At 37.8% G+C, this 26,943-nt stretch overlaps 1 protein-coding gene across 2 annotated transcripts; it reads right to left on the reverse strand.

The window, feature by feature from the left end:
* Positions 1 to 2,986: 2,986 nt before the first annotated feature.
* On the reverse strand, positions 2,987 to 25,987 carry LOC121643206 (CD151 antigen-like). Of its 2 annotated transcripts, XM_041990506.1 has the most exons (9): positions 25,785 to 25,987; positions 20,053 to 20,137; positions 17,240 to 17,431; positions 10,481 to 10,555; positions 6,873 to 6,977; positions 4,584 to 4,742; positions 4,331 to 4,417; positions 4,149 to 4,244; positions 2,987 to 3,837 (listed from the first exon to the last, which is right to left on the reverse strand). In XM_041990506.1, the coding sequence occupies exons 2-8, from the start codon at positions 20,134 to 20,136 to the stop codon at positions 4,185 to 4,187; spliced, it is 762 nt and encodes a 253-aa protein (XP_041846440.1). In that variant the 5' UTR covers position 20,137; positions 25,785 to 25,987; the 3' UTR covers positions 2,987 to 3,837; positions 4,149 to 4,184. The 2 variants fall into 2 exon arrangements, with proteins under 2 accessions (XP_041846440.1, XP_041846434.1); XM_041990500.1 differs by having other exon boundaries at positions 2,987 to 4,244; positions 25,785 to 25,986.
* Positions 25,988 to 26,943: the final 956 nt, after the last annotated feature.

The following is a 26,943-nucleotide window of genomic DNA, read 5'->3' on the forward strand; positions in this document are numbered from 1 at the left end:
AAATGACTTGCATAATCAGCCCCCTCCCTTCACTCACTCACTCACATACTAAATAAGTGAAGTCAGCATTTAATAAGACTGTTGATAACTTTTTAAAATAGTTGAAATATAATCATTAATGTTCACAAAGTCAATGTATATAGCAGGGCTGAACTGACACTTTATGGAGAGTCTTCTGCAGAGTGTCAGACTATTTACTGACTTGGAGTCATAATCGTCATGTTGGTAAAACAGAAGCCGTTGATCTCCATTAATTGCAGTGCTTACCTTTGTACATTTGAGTACACTAATATTCTGATAAATATCTTTAAAATGTACATGGTGTGACCAAGAAAATATTTGTTCAGTAGTTTTAAACAGGTATACAAGCACAAACAGTAAAACCACTTTTCCCGATAGTGTGGCTTTTTTATTTTATTTTAGTTATTTAGTTTTTTTAGATTATCCAATGCATTTCCATTTTAGCTGTCAGCTCTTGACAGTAAAGACAAAAGACTGTTTTTTTTTCCATTTTATTGAGACAGATTGGCCAAGAGTGTTGCTGCCATCTACAGACCCAAGATTACATTCGTTACCCACACACACACACAAACTCAACGATAACAACCGAAGCCTTGAATGAAAATGAAATGACCAGAGACATCTGCAGCAGAGATGTTCAGGATGCAGAGCATGCATGCAGCCAAACATGAGGGATTATGTTCAGACCTCGTGCATTCATCTGCACTAATAGCAAAGAATTATCTGTCTGAAAGTCATGATCACAGCCTCATTGTGTCTACTTCCATGACATCATGCTCTTTTTATATAATGGACAGATAAAGGTTGACAGAGTAGTTCCTCACTTTTTAACTTATGACCTCTTCTGACAATGCAGTGTCTATTTGCAGCTCCCTGTCAAGGGTTGCATTGCTACCAATTGTTAAATAGATTTATTGACTTGAAGTTTAAGGGTGCTGAAAAGCTTAAATTATTCAGCCATTTATCACAAAATGGGGAGAAAAAAATAAACATTTTCTGTTGCAGACAACACTGTTATCCTTCACCGTTGACTTTGGGTGGTTTTTGACACAAAACTTGTGATTCACCACAGTCTTTACCCCTAGTTTTCACATTCATTCCCTTGTAAGAAACTTCAAACTCAGTAATAACTCAACGGCAGTGTAGACAGAAACACTTCAAGCTTTTGACAAACAATTAATAATAAGTACATAGGTGTTCCCTAGTTTACTACTAGTAAATTTAGCAAAAATCACCAATGTTTCTGTACCCTTGGGGTTCCCAGCTCATGGGTGACCCTGGGAACGAATGCCTGCATGTTCCTCCTCCTGTCACCAGCTGAAGATAAACTGCGGCACAGCTCCTTGCTGTTGTTTTGCTCTTGCAGGCACAGAAATTGCATCATTTCCCAGGAAAAAGGTGGAAGGTGAAGGGTGCACAAGCCCCCACCCCCCACCCCTATGGACTGAAAATAGCATACTTCTCTGCTGGATGGGGCCAAACAGGTTGAGATGCAGCAGGTGGCATGTGCATCAACTGGACAACTGTTTAGAGAGTGAATTGGAGGAGATATTTTGGAAATGTCACGCACTGGCATTATTAGCATACTCCTTGTCTACCCCAGCCTCTATGCAGACTGTCACAGTCAGAAAGCATAATGGGCAGGGATGCCTGCACGACTGGCAAGGAGAAGGATTTATTATAGTTTTCATCAGCAGGGTGCATTTACATGGGACATGGTGGTTGCTCAAAGGGTTGTCATAATTTCTGTCTATTTTAAGTCAAACTCAGGCAACAAGCAATGGCAACAACTGTGTCAAGAGTAACACAGATGACTTGCATTCCACAAATGTCTGCTCCTTGGAAAAGTTCCCTGTAAAAATTGCCACGTGTTCAACTACTTTCACTCTGACGGAAATATTAAATGTTGAATGAATACTCCTTTATGAAAGAAAGAAATGCCATCCACATTTTTTTTTTCCTGCCAGGGATGAGTCAGCTTTTACAAGGTGTGCTGTTAAAAGCACCTTCAAGGATAGTATGTGCACTGATTCCTGGTGTTTGGCTCCACCACCTGTGCCTGCTACACAGATGGGGAAATGTAACACTGCCAGCGTCACTAACGGGGAATGACTGGATTTGCATTGTTAGCAGTCTCAGTGGAAATCATTTAGAAGTCTGGAGCAGTGAGCTGACTGGTTGCTATTTGATTTCCTTTCGGCTCATTAAATAGAGCATCGAGAAGCATATTTCTGAATGTATAAGTGGTTTGTTTCATGGAGCAGGTATACTTCACTGCCAAAGTGATTTTTCTTAGTGTGCTTGATTAAAATTCCACATTTCCCTATTTCACCCCCATTCTGAACACTTGAGGAGTTAGTGTCAAAGATTTTCTGCCATTCTTACTTATGATGGAGAATGAGTGAATGAATGAGTTGGGGAGGGTAATCTAAAACAACCCATGGGTGTTTGTTCACACACACTAACCAGCTGTTCATCACCATGGTAAAAGGCTAGATAGTGCTGCCTCCCTGTGTTTGCACACAGTAACTGCCTCTGCTCTCATTAACACTGAAGCACGGCAGCTCTTGACAATACCTCGGCTTAAACGACCCAGCCTTGTACCTGACAACAGAGTAACTCTCATTACAGGCCATAATACACCTCAACAGCGGCTGTCAGGAATATGGCTCACATCCCACATCTACATCATCACAGAACAGTGCTCTAACATTAGGGAATTGCCTTTTGGTTAATACACTAATGCACCTGTAAGCTGCTGCCAATTTTATAAGGGCCACTGGTTACAGTCACGTGGCTCTATCTTTATACATCAATTTGTTTTGGGGGGTTCTTGGGATGATATGGCTTGATAACTAAAGTATTTTGTGGTATACTACTCCTTCAAGTTACTTGACTATTTAGTTTATATTTTGTGTTTTAACTTTTGCAAAGGAGCAAAAACAGAAGAGGCAAAGAGTAGCGTGGATTGATGTTTATTTCAGAAGTACAGCACAATAACATACTGCTGTCCTTTAGGCACACAGGAAAAGATTAGTAACAGTGTTGAATTATAATTTCCTACTACAGTAGGTGTGTGTTTAATACATTATTATGGTCAAGGTCTAGAAAACTTAAAAATCTTAACTTAAGAAAACAATTAAACACATCAGTACAGTAGATATGTGAACAAGGCTGGAGGAGATACAGTAGGTCTGATCTTACAGTTTACAACTTTGGCATACGTTTAAAAACTTTTAAAAAACACGCAGTAAAATCAAAAAACATGAGGCACTTTCTTATGAGCAATTTTAGTGGCACTGTTTGTATTCATCATTAACACAATCATAAAATCCCTTCATTAACATCTCACTTTACACATCAGGGCAGTTAAACAGCATTCAAATGTCACACTGTTGTTGCCAGATGCAGAAAGGTGTGTGGCTACACTCAGGAACATTGGCAGCGTTGGTTAAAAACATGGTGTCACTGAAGACACATAAAGGCAAAAATAAAAGCCCTTAGCCCTTAAGAAAGCACCTCAGGTGTTCCAGAAAGTGATCACTTACAAAATGTAAAAAGTTAAACAGTCCACAATCAAATAAAAACTCATAATGCATGAATAACTAGTTAATGTGGACACAAAAGATTCTGCTGGAGATGAAGAGTTCAGATGAAGCTCCAGAGTTGAGCTTTTTAAAGGCCGTGCTGCTGATAAAGAGAAGCTTCAGTGATCAGGATTAACAGCTCCTACAAAGTGCCAGCTTTACTCTGCTGATCTTTACAACACTTTCAAGTCCATCAACTGGTCCACGTATATTGTAAATTGAGAGTACACTGTGGGGAATCAGTGACAGAAAACTACAATGAGTTAGTCTCAAGGAGGCTGTCCCACACTAATTTACACAGTCTGTATTAAAACTCCCATCAGTTCCACTCAGAGGCTTCCACTTGCTGCGCTGTGATGTTGAAGATGTAGCTGAGACTGCAATCTGAGCCTAATGACTTCTTGTACTATTTTCTATATTTGTTTACTAAAATTCAGATGTGCAGTTATATAACTTGCTAAATCTGTTTTATGCAATGTGTAGGGGAAGAAAAGAATCTATGGGCTATCTGAGCATGGCACATGATAATGTAGATATTACCTCCTTCACCCACACACTTTTTCTCTTTGCTTGTTTTTAGTAAGGCTCTGCCTTTAGACTTCGATATAGGCAGCATGTAAACACCATTCCAATGATCTGGGGATTGGATAGAGAGAAGGAAAACAAAGTTTATTATCTTTAATCTCCTTATGTGCAACACATGGCATAAGTTCTCAGCTCACCTGTACGCAAGCAATCCCAACACCCACAGCTCCAATAATCTTCAGATGGTCCAGGATGAATTTTTCTAGTTTAGTGATGCAGCCACCCTAAATGAAAAACACAAAGTGTCTTCATATTGCATCAGCTGATGTGGGAGAACTGCCAGAGTCTCGCAGCAAACAAATGTTATGTATACAGTTTTGCAGCATTCACACCACCGTCGCTACTCTGACAAACTCAGGCATAACAGAAATGCACTTATCATGTTCTCACCTCCACCTTGTAGATGTTGGAGGGGTGGTCTCTTAAGCCACAGCGTGGAGTGAGACTCTTACAGCAGCTGTCAGGTACCTTCCTGCCTTCTGCAGATGCAAAGTGAATCCATTTGCTCTCAACCCAATCGGATGAACTGTTGCTCCCACAGCATTTAAACTAATGGATAAATTTGATAAAAACATGTTTTTGTATGATATTATGATGGTAATAAATACATTAATAAAGTTACAAACACAAAAAAGACATTGACAGAAAAAATAAATTAGTACAGTTTATTTTACAAGAGCAAGTTGAGGTGCAACGTACTGAAAGAAAGTTCAACATCTCAGGAATTAGACTTATTTGCCTTATTTGTAGTTATAACAGATGACAAATACTACTATGGCATCTTTATGGCAAATATGAAAGCAGATGCTTAGCTTAACTTGGCCATAGAAAATACAAAGCTTTGTTTTATGGCTTTGTCCAATATAGAGCATTTTAAGAAAAAAGGACCCAAAAAAATTCTAAATCTAGAAATGTCAACGTCAAATCCTGGATGGCCAAAAATATTCTTAAATTAAATCGCTTTAAAAAATTAAATGTCAGAAGTCATTCAGTTTGTTCTCCAAAGTCCTCGTTGGTTCTAATCTTGGCCGACCATCAGATATCACCAAAGAATCTAGGTGAAATATTTGACTCTAACTTCAGTTTTGATTCTCGAGTCAAACACGTTGCTCAGTCTTGTTTTTAACCACTTAAAACAATCTCTAAAATCAGATCATCTCTTTTAACTGCTTGCTTTAAAAATGTTTAGCATGTTTACTTTACTTGGGTATCAGAGCTCCCTCTGTCACCTGCAAGTAGTTGTAACTGGATTGATTACCAACAAAAAAAGGCATGAACGTCACCCCTGTGTATGCCTCTCTGCACTGGCTCTCTTAGAGTTCATATTAAAATTTTACCACTACCCTTATAAGTCTTAAATGGCCAAGCCTCAAAAATACATCTCAGGTTTATTGACTCGCTTTGTGGCGTCTCACCCACTGGGATCTGCAGATAGCACCACACTAACTACCCCCCCATTTCATGGAAGTCTTTGCCCTCTTTGTCCACTGGTCTGAGGCACAATAACTTAAGTTACAGAGACAATATGTTTTTGGAAATGTCTAATAAAATTATGCAACATTTTATTATTCTATTTTTGGGAAAATCCATCTGACCTAACTCACAATATCTCTTCTTGTAAAGTCATTTGTATCATTGTTAAAAAGTGTGATGTGCAAATAATACTTATTTTGTTGTCATAATTAAACTTCAGCTAAGGCAGTAGGTTTGTACATAGGCTAACTATTTCACCCATTCCATTTTTTAAACTAAGCTTTGGCAAACTCCAATACCAGCTTAATTAAAACCACATTGTGCACCCATTATGGATGGAATTAAGCACCTTAACCATATCCTGGCTAACATGTCTGGCACTAGTAGCTGGTAGCAGATGCCAGGGGAATTGCAGGTTGTTGGGTGGGACCTTCATGAATTAAACTTGCTACACACAAAAGGTCCATCATATTGGGATCAGTGGTATTGCATACCATTTAACACCTTCGCTCTTCGGAGCTGTTGCAGGGTGACACAACACTGATGTCAGTGAGGAGTGTTGCTGGTCTACAATCAATATTTAAATTTGACTAGTGGCATTATTCTTATCTAACTATCCAAAAGAACCAAGCAGACATGCCAATAGTTTAAAAAAGAATCTTAATCCATAATAGTTCAAAGGCAATATGTTAGATGAGGACACGAACTATAGTTTTGAGGAAAATAAAAGAAAGCCACGTTGACATCAAACAGCTGATAACAGAAAATAAAGACAAAGCTAACAGCAGTTTCACCAGCATCTCAGATTCATCCATTTCTGCCGTCAACGGGCATCAGCAAAGGAGGGCAAATAACTGTAGAGTGTGTAGACCAGTCCATCATGCTTAACTTAAGTCAGAGGGAATGGAATCGGATTTGTTTTGACTTGCCCCCATCATCAAAATCTCTAATCTGATGGGATGATAGGTTAGTAAAGTGCTGTCCAATCAACAAACCACATGCAGATCCATGTGACTTGTTCAAATGCCCAGGTACACTTTGAAGATGATGGTCTGAAGGCAAACAGCTTCCTAAACAGTTTTCCTTTTTTTTCAGGGTTTAAGAAATATTGTGACAAGTGCAAGTATAAATTATAATGAGGCAAACTCTCAACCTGTTAAATTAGTAGATGTAGCCATCCATCCATCCATCCATTAATCCACTTACCTCCTGTTGCAGTTTGTCTACAGCTATGGTAATGTGCTCCTGTTGGGTTTGTCCATACTTTTGGATCAGAGTCTCTCTCAGGTTCTGCTTCAGCTCCTCATTCAACTGTTCAGACACACACATACAGTATATGTGCAGTTGCAGTCCACTGCAATCATCACAAAAATCTCAGGCAAGCAACAAGCAGCATCATAAGTGATGAATGAGCTGTAATTGTTGACTTTGCTAAAGATAGCACAATTATAGCGCAGAGGATAAAAGCTCTCTCTTGATGATAAAAGTCATGGACTACAGTTCTAACAGTACTATAGCAGATGATGCCGGGGCAAACGCAGAGGAAGTCTTTTTTCTTTTTTGTTCTCTAGACTGGTGGCAGAAAACGCTCAGTGGAGGAGCAGGAGGTCTGGGGGGCTCAGTTTCTATGGCAACAAGCCAGCTGGGGAACCACTGTAAATCAAAGCGTGAAGGAGATATCAAGGGAATGAAAGATGAAGAGAGGAATAGAGGACGGAGAGAGATGAGAGACAGAGGTGAAGACAAAAAAAGGGAGATAAAGAAGGGTGAGGGTGTTCAGTTTTCCATTTTACCTGTTGACAGTTTGAGAAACACTGTGGCAGTGAAGGAGACAAACTGGAAACAGTGGGTGTGACAAAGGATGGCATTATGGTACTGCAGTCATTGCACACAAGTAACAGTAAAGATTAGTTTAAATCTCTGTGCAGGTGGCGGCTGCATGGCTGAGAAACAGAGCTGAGAAACAGAGCTGAATCGGTCTTATTCATCTGTTGGGGTACCAACATGAAACATGTACTTCCAGTTACATTTATATGTACAGTTGTTTACATTTGAGCCCTGCAAAATGTTTTCTGTTTCCTAAACATGTTTCTGTGGGACACTGATGAATGGAAACAAAGTCCAGCTGAAGCAATATAAAGTGAAGTTCTCTGGTGCAAAATATATATATATATATATATACACATTATAAATTTTAATCCAGTCAAAATAAATTACAATCCTATAGTTAAATGGTATACGTAATTTGGCTTGTATGCTTTCATATTGTTTAGGGTGCATTTCAACCTCCTATACGTTAGTCAGGTGTAAAATGTAGCTATTAAATCCTTTATTTATAATCAATTTATCCTGTTTAGGGTGGCAGTGGGTTAGGGAGTTTATATTTGTTGGCAGAGTTTATATTTGATATCTTGCAGCCAGAAGTTGAGCTCTTTTAATTTTAGTTTGTATTTGTTTTGTTTGGAATAACTCTTCCCAACAAATTTTTAATTCAAGTTGAATTTCATTTATCCATAATATGACCAGAAAGCTTAAGCACATGAAACTTTATGAATGAATTAGTCTTAGTTTGTCTCATTTTGACTTTTTTTAGGTACTCCTGATGACTGTCTGCTTTGTGTGTGTGTTAAATTTCTGTTCAGGTGTAGCTGCTGGCTTTTCTGTTTTGGTTGTACAGCTTTTTTTTTTTATCTCTGTCTCCTTTAGCTTCTCCTTTCTCTTCAAACTACCTCTCCCCTTATTTTCCCTTGTCATGTCCAGCAGTAAAATATAACCTAGCAATAACCAAAATAAAGAGCAACAATAAAGCATTGAGCGGAGCCTTACATCTTTTAAACTGTTCTTGGCAAAGCAAATTTGTTCTGTATAACAAGGTAGTTAGATCACCTTTCTAATGTCATGACACTGGATGAGACAAATAAAGAATAAATAAATACATAAATATATATATAAATAAATAAATTAGTCTTAGTTTTTTTTCAGCTTCAATAGAAATTATTTGAGTTACAAAAATGTAAAACTGAAACATTTTAAACAAATTAATATATTTCTAATCCTTTCATTTTATTTGTTGTTTCAGTTGTGTAAGAAAAATATTTTTAATAATCTTCAGGATCAAAAAAGGAACTAAATAGAGAGGAAATGATTTTAGACAAGAAAAGGCAGGAAGAAAAAGCAACCCTCTGTCATCTGGTAAATCCACAGAAATATAGTTAAGGCAAAAACAAGGTTATAAATATTAGCTGCAGTTGCAACATAAACATGATCATCATCACAAACAAGAGGAAATGCAACAGCTGTAGATTGAAATTATGCATTGCTGTAGCTAAACATAGGAATGTTATAGGCTTAACTGAGCCATTTACATTTTCTGTTGGTGTGACTCTAATGTGTGTAAATTCAGGTTGAGAAATAGAATCTGTAATACAAATCTGTAGCCACACTAATCAGCCATGTGCTTTACTATACAGTAGTCATGTCGACCCATTTGCCACTAGATATATGCCTTGTTGCAAATCATGCTGTTCAAGTGAAGACTCACAGTTAAAACTCCAGCTTGCTTAATGTGAATAAGAATGCCTGAGAGCGAGTTACAAGCCGACTCTTATATCTTGAAATAAAATGCAAATGTACAGTTGTCGTGACTTGTTACCACAGTAATGCATGAATAAAAATCATGAAGGAAGAAGAAGAGAGGCGCTGAAGAAGAGCAGCACCTAATGCAAGTGTGAATATTTTGAGAAGACTTAAGGGGAGAGAGCTTAAGGAAATGAGACAGAGCTGCGGAACTCTGTGGCTGCTTATGAGATGTGCAATATTAATGAATGAGGCAGTTACACTGACAGCAGTACACCTCAACACTAAGAAATATCCTGTTACTGAGCTAAAAGCCACAAAGCTTTAGCGAGATTGGAATGATGCTACTAGAGAGTAATGTCATACTTATGTTACATAAAAGATAAAAAAAAAACAAACAAACAAAAAAAACAATTTATTCATTGCGTCAACCATGCACTCACTTTAATGTTTTTTTAGTGCACATTTTGTGGTACAAAGAATTACTTTACTATCTCCAGACTTGCACATGTCTCTACTATAAGCGTAAATAGCTCAGTTTAGTTTTACTTCAGCACAAAATCACAGCAAATGCTTTTAAATGATTCTGACAGAGCATCCAGCCTTGTTGTGTGTACCACTTCAGGCATTTTTCATTCCATTTGGACTAAATGTACCACAAGTAACACGAGCAGTCAGATATCCGTATTTTTAATGGGTTATCTTATGTTTCCTCCCAGCAATCTCATTTATCATGCTGGTTTTGTCGTGGTTAAAATTATAACACAGCCATGTGGGAACACAAACAAATGTCCATGCTTTGTTACAGCATTTATGACTACAGCTGATGTCCATGATTATGTAGTAGAATACAATGTAGCTGCAACTCCTTAACATTAGGTTTTAATTAAGGGCTGTAATAATAACGCATTAACAGCAGTAACTAATTTATGTAACTGATTGCGTTAATATTTTTAACGTGGTTAACGCATACACGGCATGATAAGCCCCAAATCATTCTGTCATTCCTCTGTTATGACAGGGGGACATGGAGAGGCAAGTTGGAACAAGATAAGCTGACTGGCTCTGTGGATGCATATGAGAACATTAATGGAACTTCTGTGTCTGATTTTATTACTTTATTTTTAAAATCCAAATGTAGTCTTCCAATATATGTCACCTACTTTACCATTCCACACGCACACTTGAACACAAATCCTAGGACATGCATTTATTTTTTTAATATACAGAAGACATACCTGTTGATAGTAGATATAAGCTAGGACTCCAGCCAGGATCTCCAACAGGAAGATACACAGCAACAGGACAAAGTACTGAGGGCACAGGGAAAGACAGAGAAGAAAATACAGTTAGTCCATGGTAATGTGATGAGGAGACATGTGTCTTAGAAATCAGAAGTGGCGGCTGACTGGCTGTGTCAGACACTTCTTAACCCATGCTTCTCTCATTCTATCTAGTGCTATTTGTCTGTTTGGAAACCATGTACTATGCCTTCCTGAGCAGCATCATTTCTGCACACCTAGTTTGCCCTAAACTTAATAACAGAGAGTGTAAAGGCTGGTGGCATTAAATTCAGCTGTTAATTAGAATTACAAATATTGGAGTACTGAGAACAAACACTAAATTCTCCCTTGGATTGAATGTGAGTGTGAATGGTTGTCTCTCTGTGCTGGCCCTGCGATGGACTGGCGACCTGTCCAGCGTGTACCCTGCCTATCACCTTTGAACACTCAAAGACCTTAAAAAGATATTTTCTAACTTGTACGTCACTTTCTGCTTTCAGATAAATTTGCTGTTCGGAGTTTATCGTCTGCATCTGATTCATGACCAGGCCAGTGGGAGTAAGAGGGAGGGTCTGCTTTTCATGCCAAGAGCAAAGCAGACCTTCCCTCTTCAAAATTAAAGACAAGAGGAGATATGATCAGACCCAGACCATAGCTTAAATTCCCCTCGCCTGCTGCTATCATAGAGGGAAATTTAGTCTGGTGAAGTGGACTTGGGTCTTTGATTTGATGACTTGGGATTGATTAGATCTCTGAGCAGCTCTGAGCCTGAATGCAGAACAGACTCCAAGTTGAGTGTTTGAAGTAAAAAAAAAAAAAAAAAAACACATGAAGTTGCTCTTACATATTGGAAAAAGAAAGATAGGATTAACCTGGATGTCATTAATAATAGTACTGACATAAATCATACAGATCGTATCTGTGCCATATAAGGACATGCTAGTTGCATTACATCAGGGTCATTTGGAGAATTTCCTTCACAAATTTGATCCAATCTCAAGAAAAAGGTACAGATCAAGGCACTTTTTGGTTGATATTTTTCAGAGTTGACTTCATTTTGTGTGTTACATTTCCATGCCTTCACACGGCTGTTTTAAAGAGCTGTGGCTAGAAGTTGCTAACATGTGTCCCATGTGGAAATATCACAAAGTGGATAATAAAAGCAGTGCAACAGCCATTTGTAATGTCAGTATTAAGTGCATTTTAGGAAGAGGTATACGGGTTTACTTAGCTAACATGGACTATGGCTATGCTAACACAGAAAAGCTGGACTTGTTTCCAATTTGCAACAGAAAAGGGCAATTTGTTTCCCCTTAACTGGTAAAGCAGAAGCCAACTTCAACACACAGTGGAGGAAAACTGAGATGAGATATTTCTGCTGAACAGTGATAAGGCAAAAAGGATTACACAGAAGATGACCGAATTCATCAATTTAGAAGATAAACTCATCAGTGTGGTTGAGAATATGGGGTTTTTGTCATCAGAGTACATCCTCCCTCTCAATACTACATATCCAACACAATACTACTTTTAGCCGACAAAAAGATAAAAATAAAAAAAATCATCACAACCTTCATGTTTTTTTACTCATTGTGAACACTACTGTTTTGTTAGTTTGTTTAATGCTCATTGTCACAGCACAATCTCATCTCGCAGTGGACTATTTCTCATCTGATCCAAAGCACATTTCTAATACTGCAAAGCATATAAATCAGGCAATGTAAATGACTTTCAATGTATTCTGTGATAACACAAAAAATATAAGACTAAAAATATTACATGGCCATATTTTTTGCCATCTTGATAATATAAAAGCTTTTAGGGAGCAGCATGAACAAAGGTAGTTTTTCACATTGCTTTGCAGAGCTACTCAGGTGTCAGTGCAACTATGCTATTTAGTTTTCAACTTCATGGTGTAGGAAAAGTTACTGTTTTTGATGGTGTTAAATGGTGCCTTAAATGAGTCAAAAGGAGTAAAAATTCCAGCAGCTAAGCAGATGTTGTACTGCATAAAGATATCTTAGAGCTTTTTGTTAAAAATGAAAACAAGACAGTTGGACTTTTCTGTTATGTGGTTCTGCCCACTCAGCTTCTGCAGACTGATCCCACATTAGGGGTGATGTACTGGGAGTGACAAAGGACCTGTTGTCAGCTGTTGTGACAGAAGCTGCTGAATCACTGACTGCAGAGATTCAGGAAGACTCCTCATGATCTCAGACACTTTTTCTCTTACACACTTCCCTTCACCTCTGAGCTGCCATTCTTCACCCAGGCGACTCTAGGGCATAGTGGATCTCCGGCCTAAAGGGCTGTCAAGTAGGTTCATGTGTACTGCTTACAGTCTTTTTCAAAACACTGCATTGGACTCTACAGCTTGCTGTGTGTGTATGTGTGTGGGCTGCCTGGCTGAACTACACAATTTCTTTCCAGAGAGTCAACATCTCATGGTAAACTCAGATTCATGTTGGCAAGTTGGTATAAAATCAGATTTTTTTTTTTTTTTTAAAAAGTCTAACTTTTTCTCTTCTTTTTCCTACACCATGAAATGGTACAATATGTACAGTCAACAGCTGGGAGCAAGGAAAATGCATGTATATATGTATGTAAGTTGAAGTAAGACTGGCTTTTAGAAGTGTAATGTTGCTATAAGTGAGGAAAATTAAGAGAATGTGAGTTTACTTAGATGGAAATTTTAAATAATAATAAAAAAATAAAAGAAAAAAATCAAATCAAAAACTAAATGTGTTTTTCCAAGGAACTGTACCTGCAACCCTCTGACTACACATAGATCTTACTGGAATAAACAATATTTGGCATTTTTTTGTCGATTATGTAATTGTCAGTTTCTCAAACTCTACATCTGATTGTCTCAACAGGTACTAAAAACAAATGCTTGACGTTACTCCTAAGATTTAACTGTTATGAAAGTCTGCAGATTTGTCCCAACAAGCAGGAAATGCTGACAATTACTCATCAGAGCAAGAAGGAGATCACTCAGACTCACCACAGTTTAAAAAGGAGAGCTGTCAACTGTAGTTTTATTACGTTCATTCTGACATTCATAAAGTTGCCCTCACAACTTAAAAATGATAATACCTCCAAGATTTAAAAACGAGATGTCATTTCATGAATTTGTGGCTTTTGTGGCACAACATACAGTCAGGATAGTGCACAAACACACATGCACATACTTCATCTTTGGCCATCTCTAACGATCCTCTTCCCACTTGACAAGTTTATTCCTTCACTGTGATTTATGACTGTAATCTCCACTCTTCATTATGAATCAAAAACAGACACACAAATAAAATCTGTTACTGGATTTAAAACTATGCATAAACACCAAGCTGTAGGCCATTAAACTTATACCATTCAGCCTGTATTTATGCTCCTCAACACCATATAGAAATTTATTATAATGATTGTTTGTCCAAGTTAAACTTTATGTCCACCACTGTTCATCCAGCTTACAATGAAGGTTAAAGAATCTCTGTAAAAGTGCTTGGGTTCATGAGCGATCGTCATAACTAAGTCATGAAAGCCTTATCAGGTTTCAGAACAGGTGGGCTGCTGGCTGAGCAACCTTGACCAAAGTAAACTACAAAGCAGAAATCTCCTTAACCTTTGCTTACAGCTTTGCCAGCCTGCTGCCTCGGTTAAATACAATTCAATCCAGGGAAGGAGAAACAACAAATATACATATAGATAAAGAATAAAAGCAGAAAAGAAAGACTGAAAGAAGACATGCAGTGAAACAGACAAGCAGATGTTTCACCTGATAGTTGAATAATGCTTTAATATAATATGGCACATTAAATATAAAGTATAAATTAATGATAGTATGCTCTAATATATTTACACACACTATTCTGACACAATTACAAAAGACAATGTTATACAGTTAAATTCTCAAGAAAAAAAATTATTTTCTCTTTACGGAACTTCTTGGTTATAGAAAATAAGATTTGGAAAAAAAAAAAAAACACCAAAAGAAGCCATCCTGGACGGTGATGGCCATTTTCTATCGAATAAAAAGAAAATCTGAATCTTAATGAAATGTAGCTGATCCGATTTTGTCTGTTTAACAGAAGACACAGAAACATGAGGCAGACATGGAGAAATCTACAGAAAAGACTTTTAATATGTTCAGTAAAACTAAATAAAGCCAGTTTCTCCACAGGTGGATCCAGTCTGAGTAATGGCTGCTTTTCATTCCTTTGAAAGGCAAGTTTCTCCTCTCCCTGTGTCATTACTGTGCTGTAGCTTTTCTACTACATAAAAATAGAGGTGTTTGCAGACACTCTCCACTCCCTTCTTCCCACTGGACAGCTTTCCCCTTTATCTCTTTGTTCTTCTGACCTCTTTCATACACTGTACAAAGCAAACATCTACAGTATCCTTCCTAAAACTCTGCCAAGGCATTCCCTTTAATCAAAAGCCAATTGCAGCTGCTTTATTTAAGCAAGACATAGCAGAGGAGCTGTGGTGGGATCATTTTTTGTTGTTTGAACTTATGACATTCAGGCCATTCATTACTTGTGTAGTGTCAGCAGGTACCAGGTACAGCGCCATATCTCTCCCGGTCAACCCGTCCGTATGTTCACCCATCTTTAACAATCTTGATAACATCTCTCCTCGCCAGCAAGAGCATTCTTTCACTGTGATTCATTGTTCTGATCTCAACTCTTTAGGATGCAGCAAGCGTTTGAAAACTGCTCAACACAGAGGAAGAGAAGTGGTGAAATGATAAAAGTTCTGAATTATAAATCGTATAATAAAGTATAGTCCATATTCTGCACAGATGTTTCTGTACACTATGCCAGCTACTTGGTTATGGCATTCATGTATTCTTATCTTGCCAATATCTTACATTCTGCTTTTATGTACTGGGTTGTTTTAGAAGTCTCTTTGCGCAGCCTGAACTGGGAAATCCATCCTGGTGTGGTTGACCTGGGCCTCGATTGCTCAGGCGCAATAAAAGATCCTGATTTCTCGGTTGGAGCAACGGGTGGGAAATACAGGCTCAGCTCTCTAGTGGATGAAGTCTTACCTCCCTGACAGGAGTTCTTGTGTGAGGATTGGTGTCTCTACCTCCTCCAGTGCTGACTAGCCATGTGGGTGCCACAAGGCTCTATTCTTGGTCCTCTTCTTTTTTCACTGTACCTTTTGCCACTGGGAACTATTTTTTGTAAACACAGGATTTCATTCCATTTATATGCTGATGACTGTCAAATCTACCTCCCCCTCAAGCAATCTGATGGTCACTCTATTAGGTTTGATAACCACGTTACTGGTGTGGTAAGAATCATCCTTTTATCATCTCAAACATCATTCATAGGTTAAACCCTTTATTACAAGGCATGACATGTAATAGGCATGCATGCTTTTATAACAACCCGGTTGGATTACTGTGACTCTTAATAGGAATTAACCAGGGTACTCAATCACACCTTGAGTTAGAGCACAATGCGGCAGCACGATTTTTAACAGGTACAAGAAAACGAGAGCAGATTGCTCCAGTGTTGGCCTCATTGCTTTGGCTTCCTATTCATTTTAGGGTCAGTTTTAAGGTTCTTTTTGTTTTTAGGTGTCTTAATGGGAAACAGAAGGGGCGTAGGGGTGCAGCAAGTCAAACACAGCCAGTGTGTTTGACTTGCTGCACCCCTACGCCCCTTCTTGTTCCCTCTGGTCAGCTGACCAGATGTTGCTGGTGGTTCCAAAATCACAAATGAAAAGAGAGGTGATCAGACTTTTTCTGTTGTGACCACAAAGCTCTGGAATGAGCATCCTTTACACATAAGACGAGTTCCCTCAGGTGATGCTTTTAAATCTTTGAAAACACACTTTTATTCTTTGGCTTTTAACCCAGCGTGAGTTTGACATAAGATATTACTATCTTCAGATTATATTGTATCCTCTTTGTTTTTAGTGTTTCTAATAATTATTTCTGTCCTGAGTTTTATCTGTTGTGCAACACTTTGGTCAATCATGTGTTGTTGTTTTTTTAAGTGCTATATAAATAAATAAGGAATGGTATGGTTTAACACTTTATAATACAACACAAATTGTTGAGGTTACTGTGCAACAAATCAAATCTAATTCTAAGTTAACGAAAAATGGATTAGAATCTCCATGCTAATTGCTAATCTAAATTTCATTAAGTGGTTAATGACTAGTTAACACATTAAATAAAATATGAATGAGAATTGAATAGAGAGCAATAAGTTATAACAAGTATCTCCCTTATCACACAAAACTAAAAACTGCCAGATTCACTACTAATAATGGTATTTATTTATTAGTTAGTTTTTTTTTTGAGGAACCAAAGCAGTGACTCTAGATACAGAGATATTTACCAAATAATGGTGGTGGTTAATAACTACTAAAAAAATCTACATTATAACTAAACCATTACATTCAGTAACCTCAGGGGAACTTTAAAACAACATGCAATTGTTCATCCCTACTAGAAGGGAATAAAAACAGTAAATAATTTAACTAGTCCAGGGCCGTTGAATGTTGTCCTGCAATATGCCACTACTGAGGTCATTTTCACACATTACCTGTTGTTTCAGCAACACACACACACACACACACTCAGCTTTTGTTGAGGCTGCACAGTTCAAGAGACTTCTGTTTCACACATTGTGACATTTTCACAATGTGTGATGCTGTGAGCAGCTTTCATCTTTTTACCTAGATGTGATCTCTTACCACTCGCAGTAGCCTTCTCTGCTCCTTGAAAGTGGCACAGCAGCCCAACACGCCTGTTACCATGACGATGGCTCCAGCCAGGACCAATATGTAGGCGGAGGTAGCATAGGTCTTGGAAGAAAGAAGGCTGATGTAGTCGCTCTTCTCCACCAAGGTCCAAACACCCACCGCCATCACAACGCCCCCTGCCAACTGGGAAAAAGGTAAATGATAAGAATCCGATTTCTAAAAGCAGCTGAAGCAGAAAGCAACACAAATCAAGAAACTCTGGTTCAGGAATGAGCAGGCAGTATAAGACAGAGGATGCACAACCTGAGAATGACAAAGAGAGTTTAAATTATTAATCATTCAAATTGGCTTCAAAGTGCCAAAGGATGAGCCTGAAATGAAAGCTGAATTAAAAATAATAAATACAACCTGGTTTATTGGCAAAATAAATATAGATTGCAGCCCTATCAACATTCATGCATCTTAAAAGCATCTTTATGGCTTAAGGTCCGAGGAATAATACATCACTGGGTGAACTCTTAAAGCCGACTTAATGACTAATTAATCACAAACCTGCATAAAAGTTGGTGCCTCAATCCAGCAAATCACTGTCATAGTAAAAGGGAATATAAGGACAATTACATCAATAAAATATGAGTCAGCAGATAGTGCAGCACTCCAACAGATATCTGTCACTGTGGAAAAGCAGTCAATCAATCTAAACTTCTGAATTTAATTTAATTTTATAAGAAGATTATAGTTACAGATTGATAACGGACTCAGACTGCATCACCCAGAGACAGGGCAGCAGTGAAAACATACAGATGAACTGCATTTGATAAGATTAATATATTACAAATGGCACTTTACTAATTACTTAACAGCTGCAGCACTTCTCAGTTCACAGATACCACTCAGAATAACCTGAAAGCAGAAGTCTACACACTGACTTTACACTACACATACAAACTTAACAACAGTCAAAAATGACTTAATGTTAGAGGCTTGCACATGTTTAATCATAGACAGAACTCCCATCATCAACCAACAGTTAAAAGATATCACCTTTAGGCACGTTGCACTTCATTACTGGTAGATGCACTACTGATCAGATGCAGCATAACTTGTTTTAGTGTTTGCAGTATTCACTGCACAAGGTGAATGTGAGGGTTTCTGTAACTGTGATGTTAAAAGTCAATGAGCCACAGTTATGTTTGAATCCTGTCCAAAACTAGTTCACTCACAAAGAAAGCTTGAGGTTTGGCGGCATCCAGTGGCTGCAAGAGGAAACAACTGGAGCGTGATGGTCATACCATGTCCATTGGTGACGTTTTTTAAACCTACCAAAAGCAATTCACTATATTGCCCGTATAAATAAATTAAATAAAAAATGTTTATGTCATGTGTGACCTGACGAATATCACATTTATAATGTCTGCATAATAGAATGAGTGAATAATGGATAATGACACCATCTGTGTTTGGATTGCTTTCCTATAAGCCTTGCTTTCACTATCCAATTCTGTCTGCCATCAGGACTGTAATCTCCCAGGATAATGAAGGCTGAATTCATGGCACATAGGCTATGCATGCTATTGTGCAACCAAAACAGAAAGCAAGGAGTACTCTAGTCTTTCCAAGCATAAAAATATGCAAAATAGACAGCAACAATGGAGTGAAAAGAAGGTAAACCCTGGCTGAACATTTACCATATGGACAGATCTTAGAGCTCACCAACATTCAGTTGGGTTTATTTAGACTTGATCATGCAGATACAAAGAAAACCTGCCTACTTACAATCAATGCAACCTTGTGTTTTGTGCCTCGTGTTGTAGGTGTGTGTGCTTGAATGGTCTAGCTGTCTGTTGCCTCACTGATGGTTAACTCAAACATACCTCCCTGACCTTCATGGTTTAAGTTTTATGTTCACAAAAAGGCATAAATATGGGTAATATCACCATCATTTTTACCTGATTAGTTTAATCAACACTGAGAATCACTGTATAACAAACTGTAAGAATGAAAATCAACAGATTTAATTTGGTCTGATGTATTCACTCTGACATATGGCACTAAAGAGGCTAAGTGATGTTTGCCTGCCAATGAGAGTGATGTGATTCTTTGGCAGGCAGCTGATTATCACATATGGAGAGCTGCAAGTGTGATTTCACACCAAGAAAGAGTGAGACCAACACCGACGTATTAACTTTGCTGACTGCGAGGGTGCCACACTTGCTTGATTCTCATTTTACACGAAAATACTAATTCTGACATCAGTTATTTCCAGCACCACAGTACCACTGAAAAGTTTGAGGGAATTGGGTTTGAATGCATCCTTTGTATCCTCTGTAAAAATAAGCAACTTACATTTGATTTTATGAATCAGAAGAGCAGAAGGCATCTATATAATGTCTAAATAAAAAGTCTTTGTTCATGGGAAAAGAATCTTATCATGCAACGTTTAAGTTATGCCACATAAAAAGCACATTTTCCATGTGAATATAAGGGCACTTTGCGTGCATTTCTACTACTGTCCTTGATGTGTAAGATTGATTTGGCATTGTAAAACTTGAAGTATATCTTTTTCTATACCTTGTTGTTTTTATTTGGAATAAGGCTGGCTTATTTAATGTGAAATAAAAGTATTAAATGCATTTGTTTCCATTACATTTAAGCAATGAACTGGGTCTGGCAGTGAACTGCTGTTAACTAGCACACACATACAGAGACATGACTGCATCCTAAGCAATGTTTCTTCTCTACACATATTTTGTTGGCAGATATCACAAGGTTTCCAAATACTGAGTGCAATACTGAAAACTTACCCAGAAGAGAAAGTTGAAAGTAAACAGGAGATATTTCAGGCAGATGGTCCCACATGCTTCCTTTTTCTCGTTAAAAACACCCATACTAGAAAAGACAGCAAAAAGACAGTTAGGACCACATCAAACAGTAAAAGTATTTTTTTAAAGAGAGTAAATGAAATCTATAAACACTTGAGATTGAGAACCACACTATTTGGCTTCCTTATGTACAGGAGGAATACACTCACCGGCCACTTAATTAGTGTCAAAGACATGGCAGTAACTAGATGCATTTTTGTAAACACTGTCAAGATGACTTGCTTACTTCAAACTACGCATCAAAACGGAGTAGAAAGGGGGATTTAAGTGAATTTGAACATGGCATGGTTGCTGGTCTACAGAGAATGGTCTGAAAAGAGAAAATATGAGTGAGCAGCAGTTTTCTGGACCAAAATGCCATGTTGATGTCTGAGGATAATGGGTAAATTGGTCTAAGACAAGAGAAAGACAACAGTAACTCAAATAACCACCAATTACAAATAAGGTATGAAAACTACCATCTCTGAAAACATAACACATCAAACCTTGTATATGGGTACAGCAGCAGAAAATCACCCCAAGGGCCACTCCTGCTCAGGCCTTTGGCCACAAACTCAGGCCACAAGTCACACAGAATCACCTAAATTCTACAAGTGCCTGGTCTGATGACTTCCACTTTCCTCCGCCACATTCAGTCAGTAGGATCAGAATTATTGGAAACAACATGAAAGCATATAATAGTGAGGGGGATATTTTCTTGGCACACTTTGAGCCCCTTAGTGCCAACTGATCATCATTTAAATACCACAGCCTGAGTATTGTTATTGACCATGTCCATCCCTTAATGGCCAGAGTGTACGCATCTTCTGATGGCTACTTCCAGCAGGATACCAGGCACCATACCACAAAGCTCAAATCACCTCCTACAGCTTCCTTGAACATGACAATGACTTCACTGTACTCCCATGGCCTCCAGTCACCAGGTGCCTCATTTATAAAGCTGCCATATGTACAAAAACCAGCATACGCCAATTATAGTGAAATTTTGGGATTTATTAAAACAAAACTTGGTGGGAAAATGTCCCTACATCCACAGCAACTCAGACCCTGGAGTACACACAAAATCTGGAGAAACAGAAAACTGTGACATCAACGGCAGAGAATAAAATCAAAGAAATGAGTGAAATGTGAGATATTTGTGCAAAATCAAATATCTTTTACATCACATTATATATTAAAGCCATCTACAAATAAAAGAGGTATTTTTGATATTGATACTGCTGAGAAAAAAAAAATCAGGATTTCCAGGACAAACAGAGATGTATATTATTAATAAGGACCTAAAATTATGTTCTGTCGTTGTGAAACATGAGCCGGTTCCAACTGCCGTGTGCTGTGCAGTTGGCCTTTGTGATGCTTTGGCCCCGGTGTTACAGAGACGCATCAGGAGGAAGTGCACTGTGCCGGTCCCTCTGCAAGTGCTGACAACACTGGGTTTTCTGGCAACTGGCCCCTTCCAGAGGGTACCAGCTCACAGGTCAAGGTTATGCCAGACGTGTTAGACGGCATCATCGGTTTGTCACAACGTTGCATTAACTTTCCTACACTGAGGCAAGCAAAACAATGCAATTTGCAGCAATGTCCGGTTTCCCATGCATAAGTGATGCTAGTGACTGCAATAAAGTTGCAATAAGAGCACCAAGTGAGAATGAAATTAAATCTCAAGTGAAGAAAAATAAGTAAATAAAAAGACTACTTTAATTCCAGAGGGAAATTGCTAATTAGAAATTAAATCTGCTGTCATTAACCTAAAGCATTTTTATTCTCTAAACATCCAAATCATATGTCATGCAAACATTGCTCACCACTGTAGTGGCTGGTTGGCCTGGGCCCACGCATGACTCATTTATTCAAAGACACAACAGAGTGGGACACAGTCTGGAGGCTGGAGCGTCTAGAAGTGATGCAACGCTAATGAAACATGAGGTGGAGTTCTTTTTATTTATTTATTTATAATTTACAATGCTTTTAGTGTTGTCCCAATTTATGTCCAGTCGATCTTAATTTCCCACAACTCTTTGGCCACCTTGTTAATAGTACTGATTGTGTCTCTCTGCACTTGCAGGACTTCCTCTGAGGACACGGCTGCTGCGGTGCTGTGTGGAGTCTCTGGCCTCACCTTCTCCAACTACAGCTGCAGCACGGCCAACCCAGCTGGAACAGCCAGGAACCATAAAGAAATATTAATACTAAAGAAACAGGTGACAATCTTAATTGTGTCTGTACATGTTAATTTTATAAGTTAAAACACAGGAATAAATCACCTGCATCATCTAGTGCCTCTGGTCGGTGTTGACAGTCACCTGCTGCCATTATTGTGCCTTTCTGAAACTGGTAACGCCCATGCCGTCCCCACCAAATAAAACCTTTTTACGTTTTGCAACGTGGTCCATCAGGATCTCAGTCTCATATTCTAAAAAAATCCACTTCTTTGCTCTTTTCCCCTTCTGAGCCATCATGGAAATGATATTGATGATTATTTATTATAGACATACACCTGACCTTTTATAGCCACCATAAGGGTGGGGCAAGGTGCTGCCTCACATGCATCAACTTTAGAGTCGATTCTGATTTATAAAACAGGCATGGGACGTGCATGCAAACTCTTATAAATCTGGAAGTTCATGTACACCACATTTTCTTTTTTTCCCTACTTATGCCACCTGTTGTCATCTTTGTTATGCACAGTTTTATAAATGAGGCCGCAGACCTCAATCCAATAGAGAATCTTTGATATGTGGTGGAATGGGAGATTCTCATCATGGATGTGCAGCTGATGATTCTGCAGCAACTATGTCAACAATCATGTCAATATAGAATAAAATCTCTGAGGAATGTTTCCACCACCTTGTTGAATCTATGCCACCAATAATTAAGGCAGTTCTGAATGCAACAAGGGTCCAACCCAGTACTAGTTCTAAAGTGTACTTAATAAGGTTTCCAGTGAGTGAATATTATATGGAAATATTTTAATTGTTTAAATCTCAGCTATTTATGCCCATATTACAGGTTAGAAAATCAATGCAGAGATTTGCCAATTTTATAATATATTTTGCTTGGCACCTAAAAAGGTTATGACTACCTGCAACAAGTTAGTACGTTTTTATATATTTCTAAGACAATCACAGCATTTAAAACCATATAAACACTTCATACAAGTTATTGACAGAAAAAAGCAGAGAAAAAAGCAGACTGGGCAATTCTGAAAGAAGACAGCCTCCCTGACTTCCTGTTTAACAACCTCTAAAACATGAAATTTGCAGCAATGTCCGGATAAAACCACATTATTAATGAGATAATTACATGGTTTATAATGATGTCTGCTGTCGTCTAAAACCCAAATATATTAAATATATAGGTCTCGTCATATTACATTGGTCAGCTGAAACCAGAAAATATTGAACAGTGTTTATATAAATTACATAAATGTTCTATGAATTGATTAATCATAGTCATTACAGCTCTAAAATAAATCTAATACAAAAATTAACTGAGGGAGAGTAAAAATCCGATCAATGGCGGAGGCAGAGTCAGTGAGCTGAGTTAAGACGTGTTTGTATAAAGATCTATGACTAAGCACTGAGTAAGAGAGAAAAACCACCCAAGAGCTGGAAATTCTTTGGAAATTTACCTGCTTCTAAGGTGACCGATACAACATCCAACACTTCTCAATGCAAAATCTCTTTCTTAAGGTTTGGCAATAAAACACAATAGATAGTACTACATTCAAATTTGACATCAGTCTTACCACAATTATGCAAAAAAAAAAAAAAAAAAGTCTCAAGTTTGATGTTGTTACAATTAAGGATCCCATCTTATAAGAAAACCTGCTGTCTTTATGTTAACTCTGTTCCACACATCCTTTTTTTTTTAAACCCACAATTTTCTTGGATAATTTTCCAGTCAAGCCCAGACTCGCTCTTTCCAGGCTTCCTCCTCCAACTCCTTCTTTTCTGACTCTCCTTTCTCCTTCCCAACCCCCACAAATACGTTACTATCAGTACTGATGTGAGCATTGCATGAGTGACTAAGTGAGGATGTCTGGGCTGTGTCTGCTGGCCATCTGTTATGGTAGGCCCTCTTAAAGTCCTCCTGTTAATTAAAATCAAACAAGACGTTATTGCCAACTCTCTTCTGCTTTGTACTTTGGATAGGGAACTGCTGACTTAAGAAAGGGAGTGTTCACAAGTTTCTTTTTAAACTCCAAAGCAATAGAAACGTAGTTACTGTGTGGAGTGTTTACCTCCAGAAAACATTGGATTTCTACAATGTAGGAAAACTTCTTATGAGTTTATTTCAGGGTGTGATAGCTTTACTTAGGGGCATATTAAGATTGCTGCCTAATAAATAACTATGTGCTATCTCTCTGGAATATGTTGATAGCAATGCTGTCAAGGCAGCTAATTGCCCTAGTACATTATAATGAACATGATATATATTTTGTTTTCTTTTTAAATAATGCAAAAGATAAGCACTTAAATCAAGAGCAGCTAAGACTGGACAATCAAAAGGCTGAGCAACGGATATATGAAAGACAACTCTTCTAATAAACAATTTCTAAACAAATTAAATTGCCTGACTGCCTTTTGAGATGTGATTATCTGCAAAACTTTTTCTTCTCCTTCAACTGTAAACTGATAACTTAGCCAAAACATGTGAAGAGATAAACCTAGACTCTGTAAAACTTATAATACTATAAAAAAAAAAAAATTAACAGCTAATTGTATCAAAGACAACTAAATGCTGCATTTTAAGCTTTTTTTATGAAATAATGTTAGCATCACTTTCAATGGTAAGTCCTGCACGGTAACGTCAAACGCTGGACACGTTGAGTTGAATGTGTAAATGTTTGAAATGTGTAACATTAAATGAACACTGATCATTATTGACAGGTATATTAATTATCTTAAATATGTATTGAAGAAGCAATGTGTCAAATAAATTAAGATTACAACCTGGATATATTAATGCATTTTAATAGTTGGAGTATTTTGTTATATTGTCGGTTAGACAATAAACTGGTATTTTAACCAGAATGTGTCATTTTAGAAATTAGTTGGAAATGTGTACACCATTTTGTGGTATTTTAAAAATAAAAGCGAATCCAGTTGTATTCAAATAATAAATGAATAAAAGCATCTGAAATCTACTGATGTGAACCATCGTAAAGCAAGTTACGTTAGCTAACATCTGCACTAGAAGAAATATACCCAAAGGCTTGTCTGGAACAACAATTGGAAATTGATGTCTACTTCTAGGTTTATAAGGGGTTTGACCTCAGGATAAGTACTTCAAGTCTTCGGTTGTTATAGTTCCAGTAAATAACCCTCTTACTTGATTGACTACACCCAGTAATAAATCTGAGCGAGTCTTTTCTTTGGTAACGTTTCAGCGTTTCACGGTGCTAACGCTAAAGTTACAACCGACTGATTGAGCTGCTGCTCCTGTTGTAACAAACGGTCTGTTTTTCCAAATCAAAGCGACATACTTTATACAAACTGATAAGAACTTGTGTAGCCACGGAAGTTTCATATTAAGCTGTAAAATATCTCGGCCCGCTTCGATACAGACGATAGCAGCACCTTGTCTCTTCACAATGCGACACCGCAGTATGAGCTAATACTAAAGACGGGGCACTTCCAGCTTTCACTCACCTGCCGTTTGTTTCTGACTTCTGCCGCTACAACAGAGATGGAAAGTGTGGAAAAATATTCCTAAATGTCGCCTGTTTTCATTCCACGTTCCGTAGGAAGAAGCTTCTTAGATGGGCGAGTTGAGTTGGAGAGGAGAGAAACCGAAATGCTGAGGTCATGAACAGGGAGGCTGGAGCTGCTTTGACTCCACCCCGGGCCACCTTGCATTGCTTCTCGGTTTTCATGTCCCGGGGCGCTGCCCTGGCTTCAGTGTAATTCAAGAAGATATTGAGGGGAAAAAAGAGGGAAAGGTGAGAGAATTCAGAGGAATTTGTGAGCATTCATTACGTTTATGGTAGTAACAGGACAGTAATACAGTCATACAGATATACAACAATTTAAACACAGTGGTAAATAAACAGCATAACCTATACAAATGCAAATAAAACAAACATATGTTGACTGAAAAGTCTGATAACAGCTTAAAAAGAATCATCAAGAAAGGGGGAAGCAGACTATACAATGTTAAGATTATAATTTCTGAATATTTAACAGAGACAAAAAATTACAACAGAGATGCACAAAGTTGGGAAATAGATATTCAGAATTGCCTCAAAAATGCAAAATGCCACAAAAGAATATGAAAACATCGCAATAAACCCCATAAAATTATGACAGAAATGCAAAATTATTTTTTAAAAAAAGGCACATAATAGAAAAGTAAATAAAACAGATCTTTTTAAACTCCAAAGCAACAGAAAGACAATCAAAAGGCTGAGCGACAGATATATGAAAGACAACTCTTCAAATAAGCAATTTCTAAACAAATTAAATTGTCTGACTGCCTTTTAAGATGTGATTATCTGCTAAACTTTTTCTTCTTCTTCAACTGTAAACTGATAACTTAGCCAAAACATGTGAAGAGATAAACCTAGACCCTGTAAAACTTATAATACTATAAAAAAATTAACAGCTAACTGTATCAAAGACAACTAAATGCTGCATTTGCAAAAGTAAATAACACAGACGGTCAAATGTGACATTACATCAAAGAAATGCAAAATTACAAAGAAAAAGATGAAGCTGTGTTAGCAAGAAAAAAACAAAACAAAATGGGACATTGTTTTACAGACATACACAATTTAAAACACAACACAGCCACAAAAAAGACTCAAACACA

This window comes from Melanotaenia boesemani, chromosome 1 (assembly GCF_017639745.1).
Source record: "Melanotaenia boesemani isolate fMelBoe1 chromosome 1, fMelBoe1.pri, whole genome shotgun sequence".
In the NCBI taxonomy this organism is placed as follows: Eukaryota; Metazoa; Chordata; class Actinopteri; order Atheriniformes; family Melanotaeniidae; genus Melanotaenia; species Melanotaenia boesemani.